The sequence below is a fragment of the Amblyomma mixtum genome, chromosome 3 (assembly GCF_055824585.1).
Source record: "Amblyomma mixtum isolate Tamu chromosome 3, ASM5582458v1, whole genome shotgun sequence".
Classification (NCBI taxonomy): domain Eukaryota; kingdom Metazoa; phylum Arthropoda; class Arachnida; order Ixodida; family Ixodidae; genus Amblyomma; species Amblyomma mixtum.
The window spans coordinates 93793351-93818699 of NC_143014.1; the positions used below are offsets into that span (position 1 = coordinate 93793351).

The following is a 25349-nucleotide window of genomic DNA, read 5'->3' on the forward strand; positions in this document are numbered from 1 at the left end:
AGAGCAGAGGCAAGCATGGAAGGACGCCGCTACACAACACGTACGGAGCCTCGTCTGCTCAGCGCGTCCAGTTGCCAGCGTTGCCAACGCTGAGCTTTATTGTGATGCACGTTCCCGCGCTCTAAGCCCAAATTAAAGCCTCAATGTGGGATGAATTTAAGAAAGAATGGGTGGAAATTTACTTTCACCAGACAGCCGACTTATGCAGTGACTATTTTACCGAATTATGTTTCGATCGAACCGGAGCGAGGTCGTGATCACTACTTTCGATGTTCTGGTTCACATCGGAGCACCCAAATTAAATGTATGGCACTGTTTTTTCAACAGAGTGTATCAAGTACCGTTTCGCATTGTAGCAAATTATGCCTGAATGGGCTTTTATTCGTGATGTTCGGTGTATATTTCTAACAGCGTTTAATTGTCCTCAGTTTCTCTTTCTCGTCCGCAATTTCACTCGCGCTGTGCACATCGATAAAGGTACACGCTGTAGCACTTCTCGTCAGTCCTTTCTCTCGCTAATGACTAGCACGAAAATAGTTTTACGTGCTTCTCGTAGGTGCAGCTGTACAAACGTGGCTGTGCTATGGAGTTAGGTTAAAAGCACGTCTGTAAGGTATATTATAGACGTCCTAAAGCTATGAGTATCAGCCATCGATGAGACGTGATATCGCCTCCTGCAACTCGAAATTGAAACTCTTCGAGGGACGAGTGTCAGGATTTCCGCCATCGTTCGCCTTTTGTTTGCTACAAGAAAATTAGGTTTTAAGACGAACGCGTAGCCTCATCGTCTTTCCACTAGTTCTCCTTTGTGTTCGGAAGACAAGACGAAGGATGGAAGACGAATGATGGACGCTGTTTTGTCGGGCCTGAAATGGCAGACGTGCTTGGTATACCTGGACGACGTTGTTGTATTTTCGCCAACGCTCGAAGAACACCTCCAGCGCCTCTTGACCGTACTACAGGCTATAAGATCTGCCGGCCTGACGTTGAAGCCCGAGAAATGCCACTTTGGTTATGAGGAGCTCCTTTTCCTGGGCCATGTCGTCAGCCATCGTGGAGTCCGGCCGGATCCTGCTAAGACGGCTCCGTCGCCAACTTTCCCACTCCTTCGGACAAGAAAACGGTCCGGCGTTTTTTGGGCCTTTGCGCGTATTACCGGCGGTTCAATGCCAACTTTTCCCGACTTGCTGCACCCTTGACGCATCTTACAAGAGAGGACGTCCCATTCGCGTGGACAGAACAGCAGCAGCAGGCATTTGATGAATTACGGCGACGCTTGCAAACCACGCCTGTCCTCGGTCATTTCGATTCTCGTGCGGAGACTCTGGTCCCGTTACCGCGGCATGCAGGGTGAAACCTGCATATGTCTGTTTGCCTCGTTTTCTCTGGAATTAAAGGGTTCTCTAAACGATGCTTGCTTATTCATTTAATATAACTGCAGATATTACGCGAGAACAAAGCAGAAAACAGCGAACGAAAGGACGAAAAACGTGACGTTTTGCACTGAAATACACAGCAGACATATTTGACTCCGGGACACGCCGTCCAACTTCCGGTGGCTTCACTCGCGTTCGCCCCGGGTAACGTTGTTAGATAAGGACGATTGTAAAGCTTGCTCCGGATATACGGCCCCGCGCTTGGTCTTCTAAATTTTATCTTCGCCGCCGGGGCGCCCATTGGTTGCGCTTGGTCCCGTGGTCAATTTGCTGAATAACGCTGGCTCGCGCCTCGCATCGTCAGTGCCGGGTGCGGCTGCTTCTAGCCATGCGCGTCGCTATTGATGTTCACTGCTTGGATTTCGTCTACGTATTGCTATGTTCAGGTGCGCTCTACGCCTGGGTTACGAGAGGGCAATATGTTCGGGGTTGAACTTTTGGGTGTAGATCTCGGCCGAAACTGAAAGCCCTTCTTTCCGTGATTCGACACGTTAAAATCGAAGAAACACGACGTGCTGCTTGCCCCCTCGTAGTCTGGCTTCATAAAATTCTTCACATGTGTAATATGCGACCGTGCAAAGTAGTTTTCAGGTACACTTCGTCATTAGGCCGCATCTCTGTTGACCGTTATAATGCTTACCTTCCTTGTCTCACTGGCGATGTGAAGCGCAACAACTCTTACACGTCGCTTAGAACACCACTAAAATTGTGGCTGAAGTCGCAATAACAGCACTAAATTTCGCGCAGGGCCGGTCCCTTAGTGCTCACCTTGCAGCACCGACTGCAGCAGAAATTTATAGGCACCATATTAGGGGATTTTTCTTTGGCTTCTTTTAACAGTCAAGTTGTGTTAAGGAATAAAAGATTGACTGATTGACGTTCTTAGAAGTAATTGAAACACCTGCTGAGTATCGCACTTTCGGCCTGGGTGCAAACTCCTATTTACTTCGTAAAATCATTTCGTTAAATACGAAATCTGACGTTTAGAAGCCGCTTAAACCGGCTTCTTGGAGGCTAAAGAAACTAACTTTCCTCGTTATGCATGCAGATACGGTTAAATAAGCGCGGACAACGAGCTTTTAAGCTTCCACGCGGAACAAAGCGCTCCCTCACTGAAAGTTTGCCCAGGAAGTCACAACGAGACGAGTAGGCGTTTGCCAACGCGTCTGTAACATGCCCAGCTGAAGTTATGATTACAATAGCTACTAAACCATCTTGTTTCATTAACACAGAAGAGATCAAGGCGAAAACCGCTTTTGTATTCCTTAAATACGTTTTTGTACGCACGCACGCCACCGTCTGCTGACGCTCCTCAAGCTAAGGGTAGCAGACGACGCGCCATTCGTAAAACGACCGTAGCGCCACCGCCAAAGTGGCGATCACGTGAATCCGCTGCGACTGCAGCACAGCCAGAATCTGGAGGGCAAAACACTCATATAAAGAAATATAAGAGTACAAATTAAAATGTTATACAACAACAAAAAATAAATATTTTAATTCCAGGTTTTATAAAATAGGTAAATTATTTTATTAAAACATTATACTGAATTTTGTAATTTTTTGCAACGTTCTTGTTGCGTCCTCTGCTTATGAGTGTGTGGTGCATTTGCAGCGCAACTTTGCAGGCCTTGTTTCGGTTTGCGGCCGGTGGCGGGAGCTTACGAAGCTTGTGTTTTCCTTCCTCCGAGTTATTATAGTATATTCTAGGCACTATAAATTTATGAAGCGATTCCTTATCGCCAGCTGTCTGCAACAGCGCGTTTGGGAAAGCGTAGAAACTAAGCTTGCCGGTCTTGAAATGGCCTCTTTGGGAAGTTTTGTCGTCCTTGCTCGTCGCTTCTTTGACACCGTTTGGTAAGATTTGCACCTCGCTGCACCACTGCAGCAGTTTTATTGGTTCTGTCGTTTCTTTCGGTGTACGGCCAGTGCGAAATCTTTTCCCGTCGTTGGGTCACGCTTCACGCTCTTCGTTTGAAACGCTTAGCTCTCCAAGATGAGCTTGTGGCATGTGAAGAAACTTTGCTCCGTGGCACATTGCGACAGCGTGGACTGTACCGTCGGCGTCTTACTACACCGCTTCCCGCTGGACTTTCACATGAGCTCTTGCCATTGTCGTCTGCTCTAGATATGCTTTTGTCGGGCTTCTCGCGCCTGTTTCGTAGCTGTAACCGTTTCATGCGTACTTGGCTTCATGTTATCGGGGATATTTAAGTAAACCATAGGGCACGAACTTGCAGTCCTAAGGTGTGCGAAAACGGCCCATTATTTGTCTTATTTGTAGCCGACTCACCAACGTGAACTTGATACAGGAGCAACCACGTGCCTTCTACTGACCGCAAGGCCAATTTAAAACCAACTGTGCTGCCTAACAGCTCTGAGCATGACATTAATGGGTTTTCCAACACCGTGAAGCCAATTTGAGGATCCCCTCGCAACTGACGGTATCGAAACTCAACCCCGTGTATGTGCGCCGCCTTGACGGTGCCTTAACTGAATTCGGTCAGGGGTAGTTATTGCCGTTCTGCGTGTACATGACCTTCAATGAAGTTTTAAACTCATTCCGCTGCTTCTCTCTCGTCACTCTTTGAGCATAGAAAAGCAGCTAACCGCGTGGTATCAGGGCGAGCGTAACCGCACTCTGAGGCTTGGTGGGAGCATATACTGCCATAGTTAAGATATAATGTACTGCATTTAGGTGAAAGGAATCGTGGCATATTGACGCTTGGATTATATGGTATTTATTTCGGTGCAGTTGTATAACATGCATGCTGCATCATGTCCAGGTACAAAACGTGGCCGGGTGCAGTTCTGCCGCAACCTCAGCCTGGAGAAGACACCTTGCCAGCTGCGAGACCTGAGAGTTTGTTTCAAGCACTTCGAACCGTCTGCGAATCTGCAGCCAAGATGGCTGCGTCCCGATGCTGTCGTGCCTACTCGAGAAAGGACTGGCGGTATTGAATGTCCTTGCACTTCACTGTAAACTGCACTTCATGTATGCTTTAGTTTGATTAGAATTGCTTCAAATTACTCCGGTTAGTGACAAGAAGCACGTCTCGAGGTCATCCGCAGGCCCTATGTATGGTATAATGCTGTAGCGTTGAGCAGGTTTGTTGATTCTAAAACTTGTTTTTTTTAATATTGCCATGCAGGCGTAAACATAGCTGCTATATTCTCTCAGTTAAAGAAATGAAATGTGAAGAGTAGTCCCAGTGCTCTATGCCCCATGTGTATCTTGGTGCGCCTATTTGATGTCATTTTTGCCTCAATTGAAGTTGTCATAGCATGTTTTCTGTACATTTGAATTTTCCAACTGGCAACATTTGTAGCACTTCAGGGCTTTTTCCTCTCTGCACTGCGACCATCAATAATTGATTGACGTGACATCATTCAACGTCACGCACTCGTGTGCCCCCCAGCATCCTGGGGCGCTGGGATGCCCATGAGCCGCCATTTTTTGGACCAATGGGCATTTATGGAGCCTTCGCTACCATGGCGTGCTGACGCTGTTTTCCAACTGCTTGTACTGTCCATATTTAAAAACGTTGGTCTGGGACATGCCTGGGGTAGTGGGAATGCGACCTTGCGGCATCCAGCCACTTAATGGAGGTGGAGACGTAAACATGGGCAAAAACCGTGCGAAAATGCTGGCTCTGACACATCGCCAGAGCATGGAGCCCTCTTTCAGTGAGTCAACAGAACAATATAGTTGGCATTGCCGCTCCTTCAGCAAGTGGCGTGAGCCGTACTGCTGCAGAGAGGACTCTTGCCAGTTCCTCGAACAGTGGCTGAACAGCTAGCCTGGCCGACCTAGCTGTCAGCTCCCCGATGAAACTTGATAGTGTGCCCCAAATGGTGCGACATCCGGTGAACCGGGCATATTAACTCTATGAACTGGGCATGTATGCAAACAAAAAGTTACGCATACCGCGCTTTCTTCGCCTCTGTCTTGAAAACTCTCAAGTTCTTCGTAGACTTGTGTGCAAATGCGTGAATACTGAAAACTCCACATTAGTATCCAATACGAACCTGTGCTGGGAGTTCGTATGTTTGCGCTTCGGTGTCGAAGAGTACGTGTGTGAAGTTTCTTTGGCAAATTTCCTAATATAGTGCAATGCTTCCAGAGAACGTCGGGATAATGTTTTTTTATTGACGGCCTTCTGCTCACTGAAAGCTCTGAGCCAGTTGTGGCCAATTCTTGCCAGGATGTCCCAGGTGCTGACGCTTTCCTTGTTGGACCATGGCTACCAGACACCTGCAACGGTCGTTGGCGGACTTTCTGGGCCCATAAGTCTGTGACCCGCTTGTGCTTTAGAATAAAGGGCTCTGAGTTGGTGACAGAACCTTCTCGCACCAGCCGGTGGTTTCATTCTGTCTTGCTAAGTGTCTCTCAGGGTACTGTGGATGCGGAAAGTGCCGGCAGGCAGCGGTGTATGTATAGATCAAGGGTGGTCAGACAGCCATATACAAAGAGCCATAAAAAAATAATCTTTTTAGCTGCCTGCGTGTGCCTGTGTTCTAGAACATAAGGAAAGCTGTAGTTAGAGGCAGAAATGGGAGGTGGGGTACAGATGCCAGCCGCATTTGGACCCATGAAGAGACACAGTTTGGCCACTGCTGATATAGATGGAGGGGTGGTGTTCCAGGAGACACAGGCTCCATTGAGAACTGACTCTGACTTTGCTCAGGAAGGGCACCATGTTGTAGATGCGCCCCTCTCACCACACTTCCAACTGACCTAGTTTCTCAATTCCATTAGATAATGTGCATTAGGAGTGTATCTAGTGACCAAAAAAAAACATATATAGCTTTGCATGCAATGTTCAATGTCATATCTGCTATATTCACTAAGAATTTCAAAACAACTGCTGGTGCTAGCAGGCGTTCAGTGTGAGGAATTTAGCTCACAAGCCAAAGGCTTTGAGAGAGACCGACATTCGCATTACTGAGTATTGTAATGATCCAGTGAGTTTTTGGATATAGTGTGAGAAAAATTTTACATTTGTGACAATACAACAGAGGTGCTCTGATTGTAAAGGACAAAAGAAACAGTAAGCTTATTTGCATTTGGAGTAATTTCTCATTCACTTGAAGGAAGTCAGGAACTTGTTAAGACCATGCACCAATGATCAATAATATAAGTATTATAATCTATGCGGCAATCCAGTTGTATACTTTGATTAGAAGGGTAAACGCTATTGAGTAGTTGTCCACCTGCCAACCTCCTCCAACCTCCCCTTCGTCAATCTCACACCTTTCCCATCCACTCGCCCACTGTAAAGATAAGGGACAATGTTTGTGCAACGCGGTTTTGAATAGCTTCTCCGCACATTGGTTATTTCATGTCATATTTTTGTTTTCATACAAGTTTGTCAGCAGCTTTTGTGTGATTAGTTAGATAGTAATAAGGAGGCCTTCCTCATGGCCTAGTTTTAAGGTGCTTCCAGTGCTAAGCAGGGCGGGTTTGTGGGTCAATCTTAGAGGGGGCGGGTGGGGGGGGGGGGGTCTCATTTGCACCATATATTTCTTTCACTTTCTTTGCCAAAAAAATGGGGTTCAGCATAGTTTTCATATATAAAACTTCTCACTTGAGAAATGTGGACGAGACTGCCCCCCCCCCCCCCCCCCCCCCCACCTCCCCCGAATAAATTCGCCCCTGACCCTAAGCTGAGCATTTGTGCTAATGCTCTTGTGAAGTGGTGCAAGAAATCTATCACCTGCGCTGCCCTTAGCACACAGGTAAGAGAAGGTCCGTTTGGAAGAGGCAGCCTCAGTAGCCACACACATAAGGAGGCTATTTGTCTGTTTCATCTGTCTTTCAGGTGTGCCCATGTGCGACTTTCAAGGCCGCCAATGTTCAATACTGTCACGTTGCCCAGGTGAGAGCCAGTTGATCAAATGGTGCTCAGCGGCCTTTGTATGCATGTGCCTGCTGTTTTGTCTTCCTCTGTTCAATTTATGTGGTTTACTAGGTAAGGGCCAGAAGGCAGTTTATTCATTGGTTTAGTTATGCAGTAGTAGTAGAGACAGTGAGCATAAAATAAGCAAGTCTTGTAATAATTGTTTACAGTTGTGCCCGCCCTTTGTAAGAGACTAGTTACAAAGAGCACCACTCACTTCCTCAAGGTGCAAGCATGCTTTTGAGGTGCATTTCAGCTGCTGATGCCAACTTGCTTGCAAATTCATATGCATGTTAAGTGATACAAGCTGTTTAAAACCTGGAGCCCTCAACTATGGTGTGCCTCATGGGTGGCAGCATAGAGGTACATTAAAACACATTTAGCATCTACATGACTAAGTTTGATGATCGATTCTCAGAAACACTGCTGCCATGGTGGCACCAAACTCTGTTGTGGATAACTGAACCAAATGCTTTTAGCTGTGAGCAAATGATACTGCAGTCAGTGCTGATGCACAAATCCTAAGCTGCTTGCGTTAGCAGTGATGGTCACCCATTTCATTCTAGGAACTACGTGGTGTAGATCGATGTGCCTGAGGTGGTTCTTTCATGTGAAGTAAACAATTTCAGTGGTTCACATCATACAAAAGGAAGGTGTGAGACAGATCTAACTTATGGCCATATTTATTGCAGAAGCTCTTAGCAAATCTGTTTTTTTCTTTTTTTTTATATATGTATATATATTTCTTTTTGCACTGAAGGCCTACGGCATTACAGAGGGTAGTGGTGATTACAAAAAACAAACGAAGCATAAATGCAATGCAGACAAGTCAGTTACCTATATGTACAATGTTGGCTAATGCGATTCAAAAGTGATGAACGTCTCCAATGCTGGCAGTAGGTCCGGGGGAGTGGTTCTAGACCTTTGAGGTACAGGGAATGAAGGAGTCAGGGGGTGTTTTTGTCTAATCGCGATAAAAAGTATGAAGGCAAAGGACTGAGCACGGTATGAAGCTTGGAACTGACATGAAAGATTTCCAATGAGAAGCCAAAGACAGTCGGTTTACGATGTGTTTCATTGACGATATGCTAGCAATACGATGATAGTTATGCAGAATCAATCGAATGATGTTTTTCTGAACAAGCTTAAGGATGTAAGTTAGGTTAGCGCAGTTGGTGTCCCAGGTGGATGGAGCGTATTGTAGTTTGCTACAGACAGTCTTGTACAATGGGACTTTAAGTCAGCTAAGGCCAGAAGACAAATTATGGCGAGGATAACCAAGTTTGTCATCAGCATTGTTAATTATGGTGTTAATGTGAAGAGACCAAATAAGACGAGAAGAGATTTCAACATCGAGATAACTGTAGGAAGTGACAGATTTGATCGAGAACTGTTATTTAGATAGTAGAGGCTAAGTCTGAAAACCAGGCATAGGGAAAACTAAACATAGGTAAAAACCAGATGTATGCTCTAAGAGACAAAGAGGGCAATGTCATTAGCAATATGGATAAGATAGTTAAAGTAGCCGAAGAGTTCTACACAAATGAGCTGTAGTAAATGTAATCAGAACTCTGAGATAGGCAGTAGAGCACTGCAGCAATGGGACGTCCCACCAGTAATGAAGGAGGAAGTATAGAAAGCCTTAGGAGCAATGCAAAGGGGGAAAGCAGCCGGGGATCAGGTAACAGCAGATCTCTTGAAGGACGGAGGGGAGATTTGTGCTAGAAAAAAGCAGCCACCCTGTATACGCAATGCCTTATGACCTGGAGCATACCAAGAGCTTGGAAGAAGGCTTACATTATCTTAATTCATAAAAAAGGAGGCGTCAAGGACTTGAAAAATTACACACCAATCGGCTTACTGTCTGTTGCCTACAAGGTATTTACTAAAGAAATCGCGAATAGAATCAGGATAACCTTAGACAATCAGCCAAATAAATGATCAGGAAGGTTTTCGTAAAGGGTTCTCAACAATAGACCATATTCACACTATCACTCAAGTAATACAGAAATGTGCAGAATATAACCAACCCCTATATATAGCGTTAGGAGAAGGTAAGTGACGCCAACCAAGTAAAATACAGGAAAAACACGACGTTTCGGGACCGGCTCGGCCCCTTCTTCACGGTGTGACTACGGGCGAGCGCAGCTTGGCTTTTTAAGCCCCTGTGTGGAGGACCTGCGGGTCAATGGCCGCAGCCCATGGACGTAGGATGAGGGGAGAGTCCCCAGGGACTCTCCCCTCATCCTACGTCCATGGGCTGCGGCCATTGACCCGCAGGTCCTCCACACAGGGGCTTAAAAAGCCAAGCTGCGCTCGCCCGTAGTCACACCGTGAAGAAGGGGCCGAGCCGGTCCCGAAACGTCGTGTTTTTCCTGTATTTTACTTGGTTGGCGTCACTTACCTTCTCCTAACATTAAATTTCCCAACCAGACAGACTTCTGTCGAATGTTTTCTTTTGACCCTATATATAGCGTTTATTGATTACGAGAAAGCATTGGGCTCAGCTGGAACCTTAGCAGTCAATCAGGCATTGCGGAATCAGGGTGTAGAAGAGTCTTACGAGAAAATACTGGAAAATATCTATAAACGACTGCATAGCTACCATATTACTTCATAAAGCAGCAATAAATTCCAATAAGGAAGGGTGTCAGTCTGGGGGACACTATCTTGCCAGTGCTATTGACTGCTTATTTATAAGAGGTGCTCCGAAGACCGAGTTGGGAACAGTTAGGGATAAGGGTTAATGGAGACTACCCTAAGTAATTTGCGATTTGCTGATGACATTTCCTTGCTAAGTCACTCAGGATATGAGCTACAAAGTATGATCAATTAGTTAGATAGGCGGAGCAGAACAGTAGGTCTTAAAATTAACATGCAGAAGACCAAAGTAATGTTCAACAGTCTCGCAAGGGAACAGCACTTCACGATTGGTAGCGAGGTGCTGGAAGTGGTAAGGGAATACGTGTACTTAGGGCAGGTAGTGGCTGCTGATCCAGATAGTGAGAGGGAAGTAACTAGAAGAATAAGAATGGGGTGGAGCACATGTGGCAGACTCTCTCAGATCATGACTGGTGGCTTACCAATATCCCTGAAGAGAAAAGTATACAACAGCTGTATCTCACTGGTACTCACCTACGGGGAAGAAATGTAGAGGCTAACGAAAAAGGTTCAGCTTAAGTTAAGGACAACGCAGCGATTTATGGAAAGAAAAATGGTAGGTATAACGTTCAAAGACCACAAGCAGGCTGAGTGGGTGAGGCAACAAACGCAGATAATCAAGAGGAAGAAATGGGCTTGGGCAGGGCATGTAATGTGAAGGCAAGATAACCGCTGGTCCTTAAGGGTAACGGAGTGGATTCCAAGAGAAGGCAAGCATAGCAGAGGACGGCAGGAAGGTGGGTGGATGAGATCAATAAGTTTGTGGGGATATGATGGCCGCAGCTGGCAAAGGACAGGGTTAATTGGAGAGACATGGGAGAGGCCTTTGCCCTGCAGTAGGCATAGTCAGGCTGATGAAGTCTAGGACTGGGAGAAATCCTTGAGACACATGAGACTTTACACTTAGAGGTACTATTGAGATCCATTTTCCACCATTCACACCATCTATTAAGAGCACTGATGTTGTGTGGACATTACGCAATATGGTGCAATGCAAAGATGAGTAATTAACCAAAATAAACTGATCAGCTTTAAATTTTTTTGTTCTAGGGCACTTGATTGTACTGAGAAATTGAAGGCCTTCTACATTGAATAGATCCCAGTTTCTAATACTTGTGAATGAGCATTTGCTTTGAAATATTGAGTGCAGAAAATATGCATTTTACAGTTAATTAAGTTGGTTTTCCTGCTATACATGTAATAATAATAATGATAATATAATAATGCTTTATACATCACTATTTTTCCTGGTAATTTCCAGCCAGCGGGACTGGGCAGTCAGGCTAGACACACTGCTTACAGAAAAAAAAAAATCAAAATCAAAGTGCCTCTTCATGACAAATAACCGAACAAGCAGCCTTTATACAATGCACAGTATACCTGTTATAATACTCATTATGTACACTCTTACCTACTGGACGCTACAGAAATACTCTCATAAATGCACTCATATACATGCTAATACACTAACGCAAGATACACTCATTATAACATTAAAAAAACATGATATTCACATGGAACACTAAATCTCAACTCAAACAAGTGTGTTGGAAAGTCTGTTTAGGTATTGCTCCCTATGAGCCCACGTAATATAAATTATTTAATTTCAGATCCATTTTTCCTGCCAATGGGCGTATAAGTTTTTTAACCTGTTTTTAATGCTGTTTACTTCTCTCTTAATCTTCAGCCTATTAAAACAGGAAGGACTATACATGTCATGAGTTCTTTTCCCATAGTTTGTAAAAATATGGGGAACGTTGGATTTTTCAACTAAGCGGAGGGGCGTCACTTGAATATTCACAGTTCTAAATGCTTTGGAAAAATATTTACATGTTATGTCAAACCAGCATTGTTCGCAAACTTCATGCATATCAGATTGGTTCATTATTGTGAGATATTTTTCACCTTGGAATTGCGTGCCATACACCAGGTGTGTTGCTATTCTGTGTAATATTTGATTCAGTATCAATATATTGATTCAATATGGATCAACATGATATTGATAAAATGACATCACTGCATGGGGTATCGTGGGAATCACGTCAGCATCATCTGCATCCTGAAAGATGTAAACCAAAACTGTGTGCTCGTCACAGGCTGTTTGCAGTTCGTGTGGTGAAGCCTCCTCACAGGCGACAGTGCCATTTTTGTTGGGTGTGGCGCGGTAATGATGGAACACCACTGCGTCGCACTGTGAAGAATGCCAGAGACCCTTCGATTTAGGAGCAGATCTGCTTCAATGTTCCTGACAGTATGCATGCAGTAAAGCATTGATGGGAATGTGAAAAACAGTGATTGCTGCACTATTTTCATCTTAAAATCAGTCATCAAATTTACCATGCTGCCAGCAGTTCTGACAGTTTTTTTAGGGTTGTTTGATAATTGAAACATTTTTTTTCAGTCCCTTGAGGTACAAATTAATGAGCTTTTTCAGTAATATCGACCCAAATAGGGCCTCAGTAGGAGTGGCTTCATGCAATCTAATATCAGAACGGAAAGAAAACAGCTCCATTTGGTCCACAGGTATGGGGATTGACTACTGTGCTGTTGAAATCACGCCTAACAATGCAGGCGTGCATGACACACAAAAGTACGAACACCACAAACCGGAATAGGCAACAGAATACACCAGTGATCAGTAGACTTGGTGTTTCAATAAAGTCTGCTGCAAGGTTTTAAAAATAGCTGGTTTGAGGTATAAAAGTGTGCTGTGGCATCGTAATGCCACTGGTGGCGGACGTCAGAAACCAGATGAATCACGTTAACTAGTAAGCTAGTGAACTAGTAAGCTGTTCAACTATTACATTTATGCGCCTGGTTGAAACAAGAGATTTGTACCTGGCCATTTGTAACAGCCATATCATTTCTTAGAATTCCAAAACATTAATTTCTCTCTGCTCTGTGGCTTAACAGATGCTTGGCATTTTGCGCACCATTTAAAAAGAGCGCAACTGTGAAGTGGACACAACAACGCCCACCAGTACACATCACTCCGTGACGCACATGTCATGTGACCGTCTGTGTCCCGCCTAGGCTGCTGTACTTGCCACTGTTCGCTGCTTTTTAGGCCATGAAATCAGCAGGTACAAATTTTTATTAGACCTCCGAAAGTGTCCCTTAGTCTAGACTGTTAAAACTAAGCAGAACAAAAATATTTACATGAGCCTCAAGGCTCTTCCGTTGTGCAAGCTCCAAATGAAGCTTGAATGAAAAGAATATGAGAATTGCAACCATTGTGTGACAGTGATAGCGGTGTATTCTCTGCAAGAAGACCAAGTCTAAGGAGCTATTCTTACCGACATTAATATTTACATTGGAGCTTTTTTAAGCCAATGCATTAGACAATGTGAAATGACAGTACCATCTCTTAGTGTTCCAAGAACCAGGCCCACCATGTTGGTTCAGTTGAGAAAACGAAAGCGCTGCCCGGCTTTGGGTAAAGATACGATACTGGGATACTACTGATACTAGGATATTACGATGCGTGTAGGAGCCAGGTATTTGTTTCAGCTTCTCGTTTACTATTTTTTTACTGTGTGCAATCGTTTTAGCACCAAATGCAATGTGAGGTATCATATGTGCAAGCACACTGACCAGTTTACAGCATTCATTTTCTGCACTGATTATTCACAAAGCTTTATAGGTGAATTGTTTTCAAGTTATGATAAGGACCGTATTATTTGTTGTCTCTGGTCAGAAGAGGACCCGATTTCGTTCATTTGGTTATTCTCCGGTAGCGCATGATCGTTTTGACTTAACATGTCGACACGCTTTTGAATGACAAAATAGGCAGAGCAAATTTTTTTCAGCCGGCGTACACAGGTTTTGCTTAAGCATGGAGTATGTTCCAAGAAGTGCTTTCATTAATTTATTGGCAAATTGTAGTAGCCATGCGCACTCAGTGCACTCCAGCTATGAAAATCGAATGGTTGAGCTGTGACATATACCGTGTTCTGCAACTTTATCGGCAAAGGTTTGAAAAATTCTCCCGCCACAACCGTTGGCTCGTTTGTGGTGAAACCGCGCACAAAGCTTCCTTATTGTTGTCCGTTTTAAGGCATAGTAAGTATAAAAGTGGTACTTACCAGGTTTGGTCACGCGAGATGTGAAACCAGAAGCACCCGTGTTGAGATCGAGCCGCCGTCATCGAATTTCTGCCGAAAGGTACTGATGGCGTCATCTGGCATCGCTGAAGGAAAGCGCCGCGACGGAAGCACTGAGGCGAGCGCGGCGGCTTTGCTTTGAATGCGTCGTTCGGGCTATGTCGTCTGCTTAAGCGCGTGAAATATTTTTCGGCCAACGCAATTTGAAAACTATCGTAAACAAATTAAATGACTTGACGGTGATTTACCAATAAAAGGTATGTTGTCCATTGTCTCGTCGTATTTCTGCCGTCTGCTTTCGCGGCTCTATTTAGAGAAACAGAAGAGTTCGGTTTGCATTCTGGTTTGTGGTGCTGGATTTTAGTATTCTTCCCTGCTTTCTCAGTCGTGCTTGCTTCGTTCTGCTGTGGAGTGTAGAGCTGCATTATGCCGACATACACTGCCAAGGAGAAGGCGCAGGCAGTAGTGTGGCTGATAAAGTTGGACTCCACGAGCTACGTCCGCCAGCAGTTCAAACTGAAGTTTCGCCGTCGACCACCGTCTAGTTACACAGTTTCTAAATGGCGGCGCAGGTTCGAAGAAACAGGGTCGTTCTTGAGGCAAATGAGAAGTGACAAACACAAGAGGCACAACGGGATTGGCGATGCACTTGAGGGGGCGTTTTAAAGTGATCCCCATATGACCTCCACTCGTGCTGGGCTGATGTTTGGAGTCCATTCGTCGACCGTGAGCCGGGCTCTAAGAAAGAGGGGATGGCGGCCTTATAGGGTGCAGGTGCACCAAAATCTAAGCCCGGCAGATAAGATCATGAGAGTAGCATTCTGCCAGTCTGAGCAGCAGCGGATCAATGCGGACTGTGGACACCTCGACTTCTTGCTTTTCAGTGACGAAGCGGTTTTTCATGTTGACGGGCGCGTGAACAGGCAAAACACTCGTTTTTGGGCAAAGGAGAACCCTCGTTTCATCCACACGAGGGCGGTGAACTCCCCACGCATCGTTGTGTGGTGTGGAATTTGGCGTGAGGGAGTGATTGGCCCGTTTTTTTTTTTCCAGAAACAGTAACAGCTGAGTCCTATCAAAGCATTTTGAAAGATGAATTCCTGCCTGATGACGGCGGCTCGATCTCAACACGGGTGCTTCTGGTTTCGCATCTCGCGTGACCAAACCTGGTATGTACCTCTTTTATACTTACTATGCCTTAAAACGGACAACAATGAGGAAGCTTTATGCGCGGTTTCACCACAAGCGAGCCAACGGTTGTGGCGAGAGAATTTTTCAAACCTTTGCCGATAAAGTTGCAGAACACGGTACTACAGTGCACTCAAAGAACCATGAACCGATTACAACTTAACCCATTAAATGCCGGTACTAGATGTATCCGTGAAAAGTTACATATTTTTGTGCATTTTGATGCACAAGGCGAGTTGTACTTGGAAAAGCAAATTTTATTTAGTTCTTGCTGTGCGTTTATGATAAACAACACATTTCTAAAAGGGAACAATGGTGCAAAGCACGTGCACAAGGCATTCTTTCCTTCGGAAAGTTTCGGAAACCTATGGTTTTCAGTTGTGATATGCACCTGAGCAGTGGATATGGTGGGGCACTTTGCAGACTTGGCACATCATTTGGGTTTTTTTTTTGCATTGCCTGCAATGGCTCTGCTTGTCCAATGGTACCACATGATGACCACTGCCTTCTTTCGTGTGGAACGAGTGGGCTCCAGTCGGGCCCAGTCTCTCTCGAAAAATCTTCCACTTAGTCAATAGGCCTTGCACTACGGGCTTTGTATATTGCAACTGGTCAAGCTTTGGCTCACTGCCAAATTTAACACGCAGTGTAACCAGCAGATTGCTCAGCAATGGCCAACACCACTTTTCGCTGTGAATACATGGCCGATAGCCACTAAGAAAGCAGTCAAGAAGGTTCACGCCTTCCACGTGCTGGTTGTATTCTTGGATTACTTTTGATGGTGGCACATTGACCCCCTTTTGCTCCCTCTGGCTGTAGCAGCTGGCTGTTGCTGTGGGATGAGTATTGTCCTAGTTTATGACAACACATACGTACTCTATTATGAGAACAAATAATAACTGCGCGAAAAGGACGGGACAAGAGAAAGAGAACCACCTGGGACAAATGTCTGCGTTTGTCCCGTGTGGTTCTCTTTCTCTTGTCCCGTCCTTTTCGCACAGTTATTATTTGTTCTCATAATGTCGTACCAACTAGCCCCTCACCGCACTCTTCTAGGTTACATACGTACTCCTTGTTGTTCCACTTCACAGCGAGTATGTCACCATGACACATGTAGTCAAAAGATCCTCTGTTTCGTTTTGAGAGTTCTTTTGAACCTTCTAACGGACACTTCTTCAGTCTATTCTCTCTCACTGTTCTGGTGGCCCGAAATCCCTGCACTTTGAGCTCTTCAGTGGTCTGCTGTTTTGGCCAACTTTGGTTATGAATTACATAAAATTAATATATTAAAGTTAGGCACCTGAAATTGCTTGAGTAAATATATGAATGTTTTTATTTGTGCTCCGTTATTTTTGTCTGTCTGCAAGCTTTAGATGTTTTTATAACATTCTTCAAAATCCGCCCAAAGAACGTTTTTTTTTATATAGCTTGCGAGTCGTTATTTCAAAAACGGCTTGCGGCAGAGTGGCAGTAATTATGCGTTATCATCTATGCAAACAGAACTATCAAACTGCTGAAGTTTATATTTATGTGCCTTTTCAACAAAGAGATATGATTGCACTAACTTCGAGAAAACACTAAACAATGTCTTATGAAAATTAAAAAAAAAAACATTTTTAATATTTTTTAATCTTTGTCCCCAGATTCTCCTTTATATCAGATTTAACAATCAATAAAAACATGTTGCATAATTTTGTTTCTCTAGTAGTTACGGCCCCTCCAATGAGACCCTTGAGCAAGGATTAGCAAATGATGGTACATTTTATTTCTTGCCTTCTATGTCTATTGAATGCAAGATGGATTGGATCTCAGTTTCTTAGAAAAGATCTGGAATAGCAAAAAGGTGTCGGTGGCATCGAGGGTGTCAATATCGAGACGATTTATGCTCCACAGCAGCCATGAGAGCGGGGCTACTACACATACGCCCATGCACCCCAGATGCTCATTCTACTAGGCGACGCTTTGAGAGTTCGTTTTCGCGTCCTTAGGTAGGCACGTGGGGTAAAGGAAACCAGCAGGAACTGCTGGTCCTTTGTTCCCACACATGGTCGCGGCAGAAGGGAATGCACGCTCACCTGCCACCGCGTGGCTCAGCACACCAAAGAACCGCTGGAAACGAGGCCTTTTGTGCTCAAAGGTACGCGTGACGTTCATTTCTGTTGACGATGGCCACACTGTGACACGGCTCAGCACGATGATTGGAGCGATAGACACTCTGGTCCTCTCCGGGTGGTCCATTGCGGCAGACCTTGGGAGCAATCTTCATCAAAGTGACGGAGGGTGCACCAGCCAAACTGTGCTGACTGATTCTAGAGGGGACTTGCTGTCGCCATCGCCGCAGTGGCTACACCGGACACATTCTATTCCACTTAGGGTGGAGTGGAGCCTGGGCACAGCACTCCCTATCGGTTTTCGAATGTTCACTTCCATCGCAGATGAGCGAGAGGCGTGCTTGCATTTTGCTCTTACTGCATGTGCTGCTCACATGCTCATGGCGACAAAGTGTAGCTCTGACCAAGTGTTTTGTGCAGATCACCTTTCCTAGCACAAGAAGCTCATTCTGAAGAAGCGAAATTTTCACAGTGTCACCGACCTAGACATCGTTTTGAAGCAACTTCTAATATCCGAAAGACCTGTGAATGTCACTGAGATGGACTACTTGTGCTACCTGTGCTTTCGCTACTTCTGCAATGCAATATCTTAACGGAAAGCACAGTTTTGTGATGACGTTTTTATGCCCCTTGAAAAAGAAAATGAATTGACGTCATCAACTGGAGCATTGTGACCACAGACGTGTTCCCGTTGAAACCGCCCCACTGTTCTGCTCTGCCTGTCTCTCATTGATCATGCTTTGCAGTTCATGTCCTGACTGACTTAGCAAGGCAGTGTCATCAGCGAATCGCAGATTACTTCTAAGCTATTCTCCATGAACTCTTATCCCCAACTGTTCCCATTTCAGGCCCCGGAATACCTCCTGTAAGCAGGCAGTGAAGAGCATTGGCGAGATCATGTCTCCCTACCTGACACCCTTCGTTAATGGAATTTTATTGCTGCTTTATGAAGTAATATGGTAGCTGTGCAATCGTTATACATATCTTTCAATATTTTCACATAACACTCTTCTACACCCCGATTCCGCAATGCCTGCATGACACTGAGGTTTCCACTGAGTCAAATGCTTTCTCGTAATCAATGATGGCTTTAATAGGGGTTGGCTATATTCTGCTCATTTCTCTGTCACCTGATTGATAGTGTGATTATGGTCTATTGTCGAGTATCTTTAACGAAAGCCTGCCTGGACATTTGACTGATTGAAGTCTAAGGTTATCCTGATTCTATTTGCGATTACTTTAGTAAATACCTTGTAGGCAACAGAAGTAAGCCGATTGGTGTATAATTTTTCAAGTCCTTGACGTCTTCGTTCTTATGAATTAAGATAATGTTAGCGTTCTTCCAAGCTCTTGGTATGCTCCAGGTCATAAGGAATTGCGTATACAAGGTGACTACTTTTTCTAGCACCATCTCTCCTCCATCCTTCAACAAATCTGCTGTTATCTGATCCCCACCAGCTGCTTTCCCCCTTTGCATTGCTCCTAAGGCTTTCTTTACTTCCTCCTTCGTTACTGGCGGGATGTCCCATTGCTGTGCTCTACTGCCTCTCTCAGTAACATTCTGATTGCAATCGCTACTGTATAGATTTGTGCAAAACTCTTCGGCTACTTTAACTACCTTATCCATATTGCTAATGACATTGCCCTCTTTGTCTCTTAGCGCATACATCTGGTTTTTACCTATGCCTAGCTTTCTCTTCACTACTATATAGGTAGAACCATGTAATCTTGCAACTTGACTGAATGCGGCAGTGGCGGTTGCTTTGTGCCACCATTGCATCCACTCTAGCCATATACTTGAAAGTTTCATTTTTGTTGTCGGATTCGTATGGCTTCGCGAGCGTTGTTCTTGCTTTACATGACACGGACTGTAAGGCGAAGAAGGTATGGTGCAAAATTGAAGTTGCATGCCATTGAGTACACACTGGAGACTGGGAACCGGGTATCAGGGAGACGGTTTGACTTAGGCAAAAAAATTAGCCGGGATCAGTGCAAACCCGTAATAGTGCTCCAGTCGATGGAGCTAGTAGAAAAGGCAGGTCACGGGAAGAAGGCACACTCATCAGAGCTGAAGGATCGTCTGCGCACGACAGCTGCTGCAGACGTGTATTTTTGTCGCACTCTCTGACGAAGAGATCCTTGGCATGTTTTTATAGCATTTACCAAACGAACACGTGTGTATACACTGGTGTGACTTGTCTGTGAATTTTTTTCGGAAAAACTGCTGTTTGCAAGATGGTGCGAGTTATAGACAAGAAAATATGGCACTCTTCAAAATGAATTTTTAACATCACTACATGCTAACCATTCTAGCTCTGTAATGGAAGGAGTACGTTGTATTTCTATTCAGTTTCAGTTTTGTTGTGTACTGTGTTTTGCAGTGCTGGCCTTGTGGCTGGGCCAAATGTTTGGTTCGTGGAGAAATACATGGCTCTCATTGGAATCATGTAGGTATTTCTTGGACATTTTTCATCGAAAAAATGGAGCTTAGCATGGTTTTCCTATGTAAAATCCCTCCCTCCCCCTTCCCCTTTTTTAAATCTGCCCCTGCTCAAGTGCCTGCAGACATAGGCAAGGACAGCAAGCAAGTACCCTTAGGTTAGCACAGCCGTGATTTATCTACTAGATTTCATGGAAGGCACCTTGATAACGGTGAGCTTCTGAAGCAGTGCTGGTTTTTTATTGTACGTATGCAGATGAAGTATTCTATTTTTGCTCCAAGCTTTATGACAGGAATTCCAAATCATCATTGGCATCTACTAGATCCAGTGACCGGAGGCACATAGCACAAATTCTGTCTAGCCGCAAAAAGTCAGCTAATTATTTCATGTCTCTTTAAATTTGGTCAGAGGCAAATCTGAGAATAGTGCAAAGCGATTGTACTTACAAGGTACACAAACTCATCATGACGTAGGGAAAGGAATACTGGAAGAGGGTCTTAGAGTGTCTGATCAGAATAAAAATTTTGCTGTCAAAGCACTACATGGCATTTCATGGCTCTTCAGACTGACTTTTCACAGAAAACTGTAAACTTTCTGGGATTAGTTTAGCTTCTTGGTGAATATGACGACGTCATAAAAGAGCACTTCAGGTGTGTGCTGTGCTGAGATATGGCAGATCACTAGTGCTGAAAAACAAATTTGAATGAAATATTTGGCATGATAGCAAAGAATGTGGTCAAGCATATCACAAAGGTTGAAAGCTGCAAAGTATTCATCATATTGGACTGTATGTCTGGCATCATCCACATGGAGTTCATCTCTATTACAATGCACTTCTTCGACACGACTAATGGCAAGGCCCATTCCCTGGGGCCAGATTCTTGAATGGTTTGCTTTCCCAACTACACAAGGATCTCGTCTGAGAGCATGTCATCGAGCTTAAACCAGTCAATGACGCCACTGGAGTGTCCATTACTGAGCGCAGGCTGCCGAGTTGATTTCTGAGACCACCAAAGCAATCAGTGACCTGCTCTGGAGTTGGCTGGGACAGAATTTGGTGGGAAGACAAGGGAATGTGTGTATGACATCTAGAGAGAGTTCAATGTTTTGTTTACTCTGCTTATGTTTTTTGTACACATGAAAACCAGCATGTAATTTAAGTGTGATTGCAGTACTTTGCGGGAATAATTTTAATGTAATATGTTTTTAGCAGTAATTGGTAATATAATTCAATTAAATTCACGCAGTTACTTTTAAAAAATAATTTTGCCGTGTGTGCTTCACGCAGATGAAGAAGCATGGAAATCTCTGGGGTTTTCTTGACAACTTCGCAAACTTCCAGAAAGAGCAGTGCTTGTTAGACTGCAGTGATATCTATCTTGCTCTCAAGGATAAAGAAAGATCTCAAATAATTGATTAGGACCTTTGTTACAAACTTGCGTACCTATACAGCTTCAGGCAGCGGGGGGCCAGCCAGGGACCTGGTTGCGGCACTCCTCTTAATAACCCTGAGTGTATATTAAATCACAACCTCGAGGAGAACTCATACATATGGGTGGCACTTAAGGTACTTCTTATACTGCCGTTTCCGTGGTGACAGCAGAGAGAAGTTTCTCCAAGTTGAAGCTGAAAACCTTGTCTGAAATCTGCTGTGGCAGACGAGAGGCTGTCGCCTTGGCGATTTTCTCCATTGAGTTGCATCTACAAAGTTGCATCTACCATCAACGTGTCAGAAGCCGTAGCTCAATTCACGTTGTTAAAGGCCCACAAAGTTCCATTATTACATGCGAGTTAAGTTTCTTTTCAGCTTGTTTTCTGCGTTTAGCAGGGTCATATCACAGAACACCATAAAAGCCTCGTCGTTGTCTGAAAGACATTGAAAACCTACCATTTTTACACAGGGTGATTTTTTTTTACATTTACAGATTTTATTATAAAAACTGATAGACGCATCAGTGCGGTTTGTGCAGGTGGATTCTACAGCAAGGTGCACATTATGTACCTGATCTGGATCAATAATTAGTTGATTAATTCACTAAAATTACCTTACACATATTTTTATTTTTGATGGTAGGGGGCAAGATCATATTTCAAAATTTAAGGCTAACAACATTGAAGGTGAGCCCTGTTTTTAAATTTGCCTAATCAGCAGTGTGGTTCAAAATATTGAACGTCAGGAAGAAAAAAAACTCATTTGAAAGCTCGTTGAGTTGACTCATTGCATGTTTATGAAATGGCATCACGTGCATTTTTTGTGCACCAAATACAGATGCTATTTGTGTATTTGATGATGGGTTTGGTGATGATGCCACGTGCAGTGATGCCATTTTGTAAATATGAAATGTAGGAAAGCCAGCTCAACAAGTCTCAGATGGGTATTTTTTACGGTCAGTTCTTCGAACCACAATGCTGATTAAAAAAATATTTAAAACAGGGCTCAGCTTCAGTCAAAAGCCTTGAATTTCAAAACATGACCTTGCCCCTAAAATTGCAGTTGATTAGGTTATTTTAGTTAATAAATCATCTAATTATTGATTCAAATCAGGTACATAATGTCTGCCTTGCTGTACAATCCACCTGTACAGACCGACATACCTCTCTCTGTTTTAGATTACAGCTCTTGGGCTTGCATGTCATTGTGGATGTAACTGGCAGAGCTATAGCAAGGCTAAGAGCACAGCGAAGGATGAAGTTAGGGTGAGAATGGAAAGGCAGTGGAGGGGGCAGCACTTGAAGAGGGAAAGCATCAGGTGGGGAGTGGAGGAGGAGGGTACGGCGATGGCAGGCAAGAGGGGTCACTCACAAATTTCACTTAGTGTTGCATAATGACTTCCTAAATGTGCTTACAGACAGCCGCCATGCTTAGACCATGCGCCGCAACCACCGATGCAAAAGCGACTGCGTTGGATGCGGTAACAAGCAGATACTCCAGTAACCCCTCTGTTTCAGGTCTCGCACATTGGAGGGTTTGTGAAAAAAGGTGCACTGCCTTGCCCAAGTGAGGTGATTCCTTGCGCAACAATTGTGGGCCCCTTAATTGTTGCACAGGTGCATGGCTGATTGTTTTAATCAGCGTAAGGTCTGCCACAAAACTCCAAGTCACAACGTGAGTCAGCCATGAGCCGGCAGTCTAACTGTCAACCAGCACATACATGGGCATCTATGAGGGCTGTTTGTGGAGTCTACACTGTTTACTCTGCATGGGCAGGCCACACGCCTCATGGCTCGCTCCAACCGAAGATGCGTGCGTCCTTTGTGGCATCAGCATTCTTCCTCGAAACAATGAGACAAGCATGTTGGAACACATCCTCATGGGAAGTAGCAAACATGTAAACACCGCAGCCAGCAAGGGTTACACTGCGCCACTCTACACCACTGAGGAGCATTTGTTCGGAGCGATAGTTTAGAGGCCTTGTGCAACGAAGTGGCAAATGCTTTGCATTGTACTTTTAAGGGTAGTTTAAATGTCGTCCTAGTTATCTGTCACAATATATTGCAAAATCAAGCTGCCCTTAAATTTCACATTAGCGAGTACCACAATCGTCAGGTCTTTCTGGAATAAATATCTGTAAACATAAAAAAAATCACGATATATTGGAAGCTTGTATTTTGGTTTTTCTTTTTGACTTGCATTTGTATGGCATTATTATGTTCATAGTTAAGTTTTATTGCTTATGGTGACTTCTTGTAAAGCCATGAGGAATTGAGCTAAAAACATGACATAACAAGACACAGACAGGACGAGCGCAACTGTCTTGCATTCGTCCTGTCTGTGTCTTTCTTTGTGACGTGTTTAGTGCAGTTCTTTACAGCTTTACAAGACGATAACCAACTAACCCAACAACTCTCGCTATTGGTAATTTCTTTTTCAACTGATTTTTTTTCGTGTTTGGTGCAAAGTTGCTATCATGCTCATTCTGTAAAGATGACCTGCACAATTTTTAGTTTGGCAGCACCTTATATTTATTTTAATTATTGCACTCATGCATTATAAAATAAAAGATGTCGGAGTGATCAATTGACCAGATTACTGAAGTTGATCCTTTTTTTTTTTTCCTCTGGTGCCTTCCTTGACTTACATTATCATAAGTGCTGGAAGGGGAATGATGCTCGGGCATGAACTGCATTATAGTGTGCCATCTATTTCTTTTTTTTTTTATTGGTATGTTAGCTCAAGGCCTTAGGAACAATGCAATGAAAAACAACTGACTCAGCTGAATAAGTAGAGAGGTTGCTTTATGTGAGTGTTCATTGCTATGAACACTTTAGAGCTGCCGCAGCTCAGTGGTTACGGCGCTTGGCTGCTGACCCGAAAGACGAGAGTTCGATCCCGGCCGCGACAGTCGAATTTCAATGGGGGCGAAATTCTAGAGGCCCATGTACTGTGTGATGTCAGTGCTTGTTAAAGAACCCCAGGGGGTCGAAATGTCCGCAGCCCTTCACTACAGCGCCCCTCATAGCCTCAGTCGCTTTGGGACGTTAAACCCCCATAAACCATAAACCTTTATTGGTCCTGTCCTTACTAAGATCTTGTTGCTTTTACATCTCTGAGTAGCTATGCTACTTAATGTCACTTTTATGCCCATGCTGTTTGTGCTTCTAGCATTGGTTGCTTTCTTATAAAAGGTTTAAATCAGATAGTCAATATTTGTGCTTCGCTTGTGTGCACAAGCTTCTTCCTTAGGAAGTATTATTTGCTGAAGAAAAAAAATTTTCGTTTTGAAAAAACACCAGAAAAGGTCCTCTGCATTAAAAAAAGTAAACAAGGAGTCCAATTCCTAGATGTATGACACCACTCATATCTAGGCTATTATTGGGCATAAAAGTAAGAGGAAATACTGCTGCTCCCACTTTCAGAACACAAATTATGCTTCTGCCAGCCCTTTTTGTTAAAGTGCATATCTTGCGAGTTTAAGTGCAAAATATAAAGAATCCATGGCAGTCTTCTTTGGAAACGTCCTTTTGCTAAATTGTGATGCTGGTACATTGTAGACAATATGGGTTTTTCACATAGTAATAAGATGACATAGACTTTGCCCTAAGCTTTTATTCAATAGAAATTACAGTAAGATAAGTGATTTAATGTGCAAAGGTAGCAGTGATGTGCATAGCCTCATAAAATTGGAGTTTCTTTTTCATGTTGGCCCAAGCTCAGACAGGGGAGAAAGTCATCCATGTCCAAAAAGATTGACTACATCATGAGGGGCATCATGATTTCAGTTTTTTTTTAGTTTGATGGAAAGAAAAAGCAAAGCTCTGAAACTAGTGTAGTGCATATTCTGTTTGTGGTCTTTCAAAATGTGCTTTGTGCCTTCAGCTCGAATACTGTCTCTCCTTTCATGGTTGCACATATGTTAAAATATAGTGTCAATTTCTGAGGTCACTAGTTGTATTCATGGCTGCAGTGTCTAGTTCAGCTAGAGGCTTATCTGCACGTTATTAACCTCTCGCTGATTTGGATAATTTGGAGCCCCAAGTAATGCAACTCATAGGCACGTTTTCTGTGTGGTGT

At 44.0% G+C, this 25349-nt stretch overlaps 1 protein-coding gene across 6 annotated transcripts in view; it reads left to right on the top strand.

Moving 5' to 3' along the window:
• The first annotated feature begins 3076 nt into the window (after positions 1-3076).
• LOC149350980 (uncharacterized) overlaps positions 3077-25349 on the top strand; it is a 33510-nt gene continuing 11237 nt past the window's right edge. For 2 of the 6 annotated variants that reach the window (XM_089580160.1, XM_089580159.1), the window contains exons 1-5: positions 3077-3290; positions 4220-4387; positions 7256-7312; positions 19778-19843; positions 19953-19994. In XM_089580160.1, the coding sequence (XP_089436286.1) occupies positions 3157-3290; positions 4220-4387; positions 7256-7312; positions 19778-19843; positions 19953-19994 (467 nt within the window). In that variant the 5' untranslated portion in view covers positions 3077-3156. Of the gene's footprint in view, positions 3291-4219; positions 4388-7255; positions 7313-19777; positions 19844-19952; positions 20049-25349 lie in introns of all 6 variants that reach the window. The other 4 variants (XM_089580162.1, XM_089580161.1, XM_089580164.1 and 1 more) reach the window with 4 other exon arrangements.